The sequence below is a fragment of the Cebus imitator genome, unplaced genomic scaffold, assembly GCF_001604975.1.
Source record: "Cebus imitator isolate Cc_AM_T3 unplaced genomic scaffold, Cebus_imitator-1.0 Scaffold49, whole genome shotgun sequence".
NCBI classification, from domain to species: Eukaryota; Metazoa; Chordata; class Mammalia; order Primates; family Cebidae; genus Cebus; species Cebus imitator.
This window is the reverse complement of record NW_016107364.1, coordinates 8,401,385-8,410,121: the sequence shown is the minus strand read 5'-3', so window position 1 is coordinate 8,410,121 and position 8,737 is coordinate 8,401,385. Positions and strand designations below refer to the sequence as shown.

Sequence of the window (8,737 nt, the reverse complement as noted above, 5' to 3'; positions counted from 1 at the left end):
CCCAAATTTTGAATACAATTTCTCAAAAAGGCTGTGAGGAAACAGGTGCTCCAATAATTGCTGCTGAAAGGTCAATCTACATAACACCATGAAAGTGTAACTGTTTATGAAAAGGAAAGCGTAACTGTTTGCAAAACAAGTACAAGTCCCTCTCAGAAAATTCAGGAAAAAAGTAGGTAAACGGTGAAAGCTGTCATGCAGAAATGTGGACCCCTCAGCCAGAGAAGACCTTTACATGAAACATGAAAGCCTGAGTCACCTTCTTGCCTTTTGTTACAGAATATCTCACTGCACGGCCTAAGTGTTTGTTTACTTTTTGTGTTTCTTTTTTCTTTCTTTAAACATTCTCTCAGTAGCAGACCTACTAGAATAATGGGAATAGGGCATTCAAACCTGGTGGAACCACAGCAGCAAATCTTACCAAATAATCATCATACAAATCAAAAGTGACAGGTCAATGCTGGGAAGTCTTGGGGCTTCACACAAAAGCCTCTGATAATGGTTTGGCTCTGTGTCCCCACCCAAATCTCACCTTGAATGCTAGTAATTCCCATATGTCATGGGAGGGACCCGGTGGGAGGTAACTGAATCATGGGGGTGTGGCTTTCTGTCCTCGTGACAGTAAGTCTCACAAGATCTGATAGTTTCATAAAGGCCAGGTCCCCAGCACATGCCTCTCTTGCCTGCAGCTGTGTAAGATGTGACTTTGCTCCTCATTTACCTTCTGCCATGACTGTGAGGCCTCCTCAGTCATGTGGAACTATGAGTCAATTAAACCTTTTCCTTTATAAATTACCCATTCTCGGGTATGTCTCTATTACCAGCATGAGAGCAGACTAACACAGCCTCGACATAAACCTGGCCCTCATAGCCAATGACAGGTTTAGAGATATGCTGCTAGGACTGGGCCAACAGAAGCATCCGACTGAAGCTATAAATCGAGGAATGGACCCTGCTGATGAAATGGAGCTAGGAAAATCTTTCTATTTTTTGACATGGAGTCTCACTCTGCCGCCCAGGCTGGAGTGCAGTGACATGATCTCAGCTCACTGCAACCTCTGTGGACTGGCTAGCTCAAGCTTTACCAGTTACTGCTGGCTCCTGTGCAGTTTTTGTTTCGACACTGTAGCAATGGCAGGCTACACAGTTTATAGAAGCTGCAGAAGCAGCAAGCTTGCTATAGCAGTTGGCAGAAGCTCTTCCAGGATCTCATGGTGCCCCTTTCTCAGGTGCTGGTTCGATGGCTAGTGCTTTGCAAATATGGTTCAGGCATTGGTAATGCCAGGAGTTAGCTCCTATCAGTACACATCTGTGACATGAGTTCTTTGAAACTTGTCAGATAGGAAAGTTCTTCACAGCTGAACCTCAGCATATTCCGTGGGTATTAATGGCTTTCTTAGATCACAGGGGTCTGTAACACTGTCGTACAAAAGCGCACAGCACAACTGCTTAGCAGTTCTTTAGATCTGTCAGATCTCTCAAGAAACAATGAATCCTTTCATTGAGGATATTCTCAATAGAATACAAGACTTATCAGGGCTTTCTCCACAGAGAATGGTTAGCAGTCCTTATCAAAGAACAATAACCAACTATTTGTTTAGGAGACAGCTGGAGTACTGATTATTGATAGCAAACACCCATCAAAAAGGAAGCAAGCATTAATTGAGGAATCCGTGGATGCCACTGATGGAAAAGTTTACATTTCTGTTAGAAACACCAATGCTGACAGCAGATGGAGAAAGGCAGGCATCCACAACAGACTGCCTCAACTATGCTGCTGGACTTGCCAGAGCAACAAGCAACCTGGGACACAGCGTGGCTGTTCCGAGGCTCTGCGCTGTTTACAGACGTTCTCATCAGCCCTTAGCCGTGCCTTGTAGAGGATATGCTCAGAAGCGGCGTTCCCACGTTCCTTCATCTCATGATAACTTGCCTGGAGGAAGAAGTCCTTCTGTTCCTCCTGTCTGCTCAGACACATGCTCAAAGACTATGAAGGAAGAGACCCCCAGGAACTCATTCCTTTTATCAAGCAGATCACAGCCAAGCCTAAGACATCAGCATCCCCGTTGTCTGACAGATGCTCATGCCTCTGCTCATGCAGTTGCTGAATAACTGCTCTGAGCAGCAGAAGAAAATAACCAGTCTGCTGTTAAGAAAGGCAGATGCTGCGGAGGAGTTACTTTGCTTCCCTTCAGTCAGTCACAGGCAGTGGAATGAGTGACACCACAAAAAGGTACAGAGAACAGACAATGAGTGCTGGTTACTGTCTCACAGGAGCAGCTGAATAGCCAGATCCAAGTACACAAAATGGGTTTTGTCCTCCAAAGTTAAGAACCTCAGGGAGAATGGGAGGGAACATGGGATTTCTTGCTCCTGTTTACAACAGCATTGCCCCCATGTGGTTCCCAGAACCTTTGAAACACATCTCAGTCCTGGCAGGTGCACAAATAGTACTGGCTTATGTGGGCACACGGCGAGGACAGTGCATCTCAGATGCAGCCCACAATGCACTCAGGAAGCCTGCCCTCCTCGCAGGCTGCCCAGAAATGATTTAGGACTTTTGTCAAGTGCTTCAGCAGCCTGAGCCTAAAGTTTTACAAGAATTATTTAAAGGTACTCTTCCAGGGAGGAAACCCTAAGGACTGCATCTCCTTGGGTCTACTTCACAATGAGAATTCCAGTTAATAATTTATGGGGGAAAAAAAAAGGCAATTTTTGTGTGCCATTCACACTAGTATTTTTAACACTGCTTTGGGCTTACTGCAGTACACATACTGGGGATTTTCTGATATGAGGTCAGCTGCACCCATGGACACAGACCCCACGGAGAAGCAGAAGGGCTACTTGCACTTAGCTTTTACAGAATTATAAAAATCAAATTTATTCCAAGCTGTAAGCACTTGGTAGACCACAAACAACAAAAGAAGAACATGGGAGAAGGTTTGTTACAGGGTATTTTAAAAAGCACACATGGTTTTTAAAATAACTTTAAAAAGCAGATGAGTCTAACGGCCACACCATCATGGAGCCAGTGGACTGAAAGAGGCCAGCAGGATGCCAGCCGATTACAGCTGATTAGAGAGTAAACTGAAGTTCACAGCGATGACCCCAGGCCAGCAAGCAGTGGCTAAGTTCACAAGACCATACTCTGATCTAAGGTCAAGTCTGCAACACCTTTTAGAAGTCTCCACACACAATAGTTTCACTATACCATACCATTTTCATTCTTAAAAGAATAAATCAGCAGCTTTCCAAAACACCTTTCACCATGATTTCTACATAGCCAATACTTCCCCACAATAAATTTCAAACTTTACTAAAAATTCACAATGATTTATATTTCACAAGTTGTACAATAACTATAAAAACATTTGTTAAATTTTTAATGTAAATTCTTAAAATAAAGCAAATCCCACCGAAAACATACACTCTGATAACAGTGAATAAATCAAAAGCAACAATTTAACATGGCAGAGAATGCTTAACTTAGGAACATAATGAAGGTTAGTTTTGGGTGTTTGTTTTGGAGATGGAGTCTCGTCCTGTTGCCCAGGCTGCAGTGCAGTGGCGCAATCTTGGCTCACCGCAACCTCTGCCTCCCGAGTTCAAGTGATTCTCCTGCCTTAGCCTCCTGAGTAGCTGGGATTATAGGCCCACACCACCAAACCCAGCTAATTTTTGTATTTTTAGTAGAGACGGGCTTTCACTATGTTAATCAGGCTGGTCTTGAACTCCTGACCTTGTGATCCGCCCACCTCAGCCTCCCAATGTGCTGGGATTACAGGGGCTAGCCACCGCGGCCAGCATCAAGGTTAGTTATAAGTAATTAACATTATGACTTATGAGATAAGAAGAGCTTTCCTCATGGTCTTTCTAAGATATCAAATGATATTCTGTCCTTGGAGAGGTATTTTCAGATACAATCACTATGTTAAAACAGCACTGGTCATTGAAAAGTTTTAATTAAAAGGAGTATCTTCATATACAAACATGTCCCCAGGCTAAGTGTGGTACCTCATGCCTATAATCCCAGAATTTTGGAAGTCTGGAGCAAGAGGATCACTTGAGGCCAGAAGTTCAAGACCAGCCTGGGCAACAGTGCAAGAGCTCAGCTTTACAAAAAAAAAGTGTTTTTCACTAGCCATGCGTGGTGGCACAGGCCTGCAGTCCCAGCTACTTGGGAGGTTGAGGCAGGAGGATTGCTTGAGCGTAGGAGTTCAAGGCTACAGTGAGCTATGATCCCACCACTGTACTCCAGCCTGGACAACAGAGCAAGACCCAATCTCAAAAAAAAAAAAAAAAAGTCCCCAATGGTTTTCTCATCACCATAAATGTGATGGGAAATTATTAGAGCGGCATGCACTTGCTCAGTAGTACATGTGTATTGAATTTATTCAAGTAGCCCAGAAATTACACCATTGTTAGTTACCAACTCTGTAAACACAGCACTCCAAACGAGAACACCGTACAAGGAGGTTTCTAGCAATTCCATTTGGAATTCCCTGGCTAGCACTCGGCGCAGGGAGAACGCTGCTTCCAGCACACGTGGCCGAAGGTCTGGAAGAAGCATCACAGGGCAACGCTCACCTGCCCGGTTTAAGGGCCATGACTATGTGGTGCTTTCGGGAAGGAGAAGGTCTGACATGGCTCCTCACTCAGCGGCTGGCTGCCGTGTGAAGCATCTCTGATTCAGCACGATAACTAGAGACAGTGGCCTACAAAGCTCAGGCGGGCACTCACACACAGGCCGTAAATCTGCATCAGATTATCAGGAACACATAACACCTGTAACCTGGAAGGCCACCACACAGCTAATCAAAACACGTGGAAATGGCTCCTGTTTTTCCTTTCTTGCCCTGCTCAATACCAGGAAACTGCGGGAGAAACTGCTTAGATTCCAGCATCCAGGTTTTCACTGAGGGAAAAGAAGGCCAGATAACAGGAGAAGAAGAGCAGGGCTAGTATTGTGTGATTTGAGAAAGAAGAACTTGATGTTATGAGAAAATGTATTCAAGGAAAGATGTGTTCACACAAATGGCAATGTTATTCCATGCTTTGCAGCAAGAATGCACTTGCTCCCCAAGACACCTGGAAAAGGTTTTTATGGGAACAGTTTTGCCAAAAAGACAGGAATCTATCTTTTTCAAGAAAGATGTAGTAAATTCCTTCTCCTATACAAAGAGCCATCTTGAGCACTGTGGGATGTTGAGAAATGAAAAGGCTGTATTCCCAGCCAGAAAGAGCTTATTACCTAGAAGAGATATCTGACTGCATCTGTGTACAATTCACATGAGAGAATGCAGGAATCCTAAACACTCTAAGTGCTTGGGAGGCGGGACAAGGAAAAGCATCGCTCAGAGTGTGCGCACAAAGAGGAGCACTGAAGATGCCTGATGATGGAGCACTGAAGATACTTCAATGATGGCCAAGATTTGACAAACAACAGAGGCAGAGGGAGAAGGAAGGCATCCTTGCTGCAGAAAGCAAGATGTGCAGAAACGCAGGGATATCTAGAAACAGTAGGAATCCAGTTTCAGTGTGATGTATACCAAGTTTGTGCCCAGAAGCACAGAGGGAGGGAGGGAGGACTGGAAATGCTGGCTGGACTGGTGATAGGATACTCAGGAGCTGAGAAATGGATCTGGGCATGTAACAGGAAAGGGTGAGGCGTGGAGGAGGGAGCTGTGCTGTGGGGTCCTTTGATGATGAAGAGGAAAGGACTAGTCAGACGTTACTAGAATCACATGGCTGGATGCCAGAAGCACCAAGGGTGAGAAGAACTGAAGCAAAGTGGTGGATCTGAGTGGAGAGGAGGAGCCTAAGCAGAGCAGGGAGAGAACAGTCGGAGACAAGCTTTCAAGCCCCGGCGAGGAGTCAGGAGAAACTGAATACAGGAAAGAAGCACGTTAAGGGAAAGGGATCAGTTTAAGACATTTTATGGCTGTCATTCTTTTTAATTTTAAATACCAACCAACTACAGCTAGCTACAAAACATTCAACAAACATATCCTATCACCTTCAGAAGAAAAAAGAAAGGCATATTTCTTAAAAACCAGCAATATGCTATCCCAAATGTCTAAACTTTAAAGTTTAGCACAATTACCGGGTAGAAATGGTGATTTCTTCTTTATCATTTTTTTTTCTTTTTTATCCAGTTTCTCTGGGCTATCCTGTTCTTTTTCTTGCTCTGCGTCTGTAGGGTCCGTCTGCTCATTTGAAACACTGGAAACATCTGGGTTTTGAACCTGTGTTGCAGAAGTCTTGGCATGGCTGGAGTCATTAGGATGTGCTGCAACTGGAATTGAAGACAGCCCACTGTTTTCTAAGGCTTGCTAAGACAGAACAAAACTAAAAGGTTAGAAGATACGATGGCCCAAATCTGCCTACCAAAATCAATCACAAAGATGTCATAAAGCTTTACCTATAGAATTCTAATTCCACTCCAAGAAATAAGAACCTACAATTCCAAGTTATCACTTATAAGTGAGGCTTCCAACCCTTGGAGGCTATAATATCCCATCTGATATCTGACAACTTGTCCCGCCCAAAATATGATAAGCATTTACATTTCTAAATTGAAGAGAATTAAAATCTATTTGACTTTTAGAAATCTTACCTCACACCACTTTAGTTGCCTCTAAATAGATTTGGGAATCCCTATTTTAAGACTCTTGAATTACACTGGGTTAACCTTAAGGTATGGGCTGTGGAATGACACCTTGAGATTCCTCATAGCCCTGGCCAGCCCTTCCCCATAAAAGTATAGGAGGAAGGTTACTTTAACCAAGTAACAGAGAGAGGGGAGAAGAAGGGCCCCCTCTCTTTAGAAGTGAAGAGTGTGTGAAGTAGCGCTGGACTGGAAGGCTGGGAGTCCTGCGCTCCTGCCCTTGCTCCTGTCCGGCATATGCAGGCACTGCCCACATACCCACAAGAGAAGGCCAGGCAGTATGAACGCTTCAGAACTGAACTGTCAACACCCATGACTGCCTCCAAATCATACACCAGAACTCAAGAAAGAATAAAAATACTTTTTCCACCTCTGTCAACACAAATAGATACAACTTCTGAAAAGCGTTGTTCTTTTCAAGTAAATTCACTTTTGGAAAAAAAAAAGTTTGTGATTTAAAAAAAAATGTATAGATTAATAAATCATTTGAGTGCTGCACCATCCATAAGCAATTAAGTAGGCACATTAAGTTTTTTTGGTTCAGACACATTTTTCATGAGGATGCCTTGACTCTGACCAACCCTGCATATTTATTTCTCAATCATCATTCCTGGTTTCTGACCCAGCACGAGCGCATAAGCGTCACGCCGCAGGTAAGCGTGCTTCACCTGTAAAATGTCCTGGTTGATGCCCACTGTGATGCTCAGCTGCTGCCCGGGCTGCGGGGACTGACCCGACTCCACCGGCCCTGGCTCCGAGAGCTCCAGGAGCTGCTGGATGACGTCGCTCACCGCCTGGGAGCTCGGCTGGCTGGAGGCTGACGTGGCTTGGGCTTCCGTCTGTTGAAGAGGTAACGTCTGAAAGAGTGTGGCCTGAGACACAGAGACATTTTCATTAAAAATACAATTTTGCTCTTCAATTTAAAAAGAAAAAGAAAAAACAGGCATACCCTCTTTAAGGGTGTGCACATCTAAGAGTATCCTAAACATAAATTTTAAATACAATGCCTCGCTGATTTTTGTCTTTGGCACGATATTGGCTCTTTAAAGCACATGATAAATTGTTCTAATGCAATTTTTAAAAGTTTTTCCAAGTGGGCAGTAGAGACTCAAGATGGTAGATTGAGCACACAAACTCTCACCTTCCTGTTGGCCCAATAAAACGAAGTGAGGAATTTAAAAAATACTAAGTTATACACTTTTTAAAAGTAAGAAAGAAACCACTCCATTCAAAATAATTCAACAAATTCCTGAAAAAATTATTCCTGCAGGGAGACTGGAGGAAAAATGCTGTAATGCTATAGCCAAGAAAACCTAAGTCAGTGGAAAGGGCTGTGGTGGGAGACGGAGCCAGTCCCATTCCTGCAGGGCTCGGGAATCCGAAACGACGGATCCGAAAGACAATGGACGGCAGGGAAACTACCCTGCATGACACTGTGAGGGTGGGTTTTTGTCGAAACCCGTAGAATGGACAACTCAGAGAGTGAACCCCGATGGAAACGATGGACTTTGGTTAATAATAGTAATATATCCACATTCGTTGACCAGTTGTAACAAATGTACCCGGCCAATGCACCATGTCAGAAATGGGGAAACTGAGCACGGGAGGAGAGTGTATTGGCAGTTCTCTGTACTTTCTGCCAAATTGTCTGTAAACCCAAAACTGCTCTAAAATTCAAGTCTATTGATTTAGAAAATAAGAACAAAAACAGAACAAAAAATATTAGGACTGAAAATAAATGCCCTTGTCACTCATTCAGTGGCAGACAGGCACTTACTCTGAGGCAAAAAAAAAAAAAAAAGGACTCTCTAAATGTCATTTATCTCTAAAAAAGATGAAAAATAATAAATGACCTGGGAAGAACTAGGGCGCCTTTTGTGGCACTGAATTCCCCAGACTAAATGTAAGTCTTTTGTGTCGCCACCAGGGTCCCCTGAAGGGCTGGTTGCCTGGCCACTCATACTCAGGGTGACCCTGGATCAGCAAGCACCATCCACCTGTTAACAGTTCACACACAGGCTACCGCTGCCCCTTCCTGAAACACAAGCAGGCAACGAAAGATGACGAGAC

At 43.9% G+C, this 8,737-nt stretch overlaps 1 protein-coding gene across 1 annotated transcript in view; it reads right to left on the bottom strand.

Moving 5' to 3' along the window:
- The window catches only part of ZNF236 (zinc finger protein 236), a 159,739-nt gene that overhangs the window by 79,895 nt on the left and 71,107 nt on the right, over positions 1-8,737 (bottom strand). Inside the window, exons 7-8 of the mRNA XM_037738147.1 lie at positions 7,336-7,539; positions 6,104-6,332 (exon numbers count right to left, since the gene is read on the bottom strand). Coding sequence (XP_037594075.1) covers positions 6,104-6,332; positions 7,336-7,539 — 433 coding nt within the window. The remainder of the gene's footprint in view (positions 1-6,103; positions 6,333-7,335; positions 7,540-8,737) is intronic.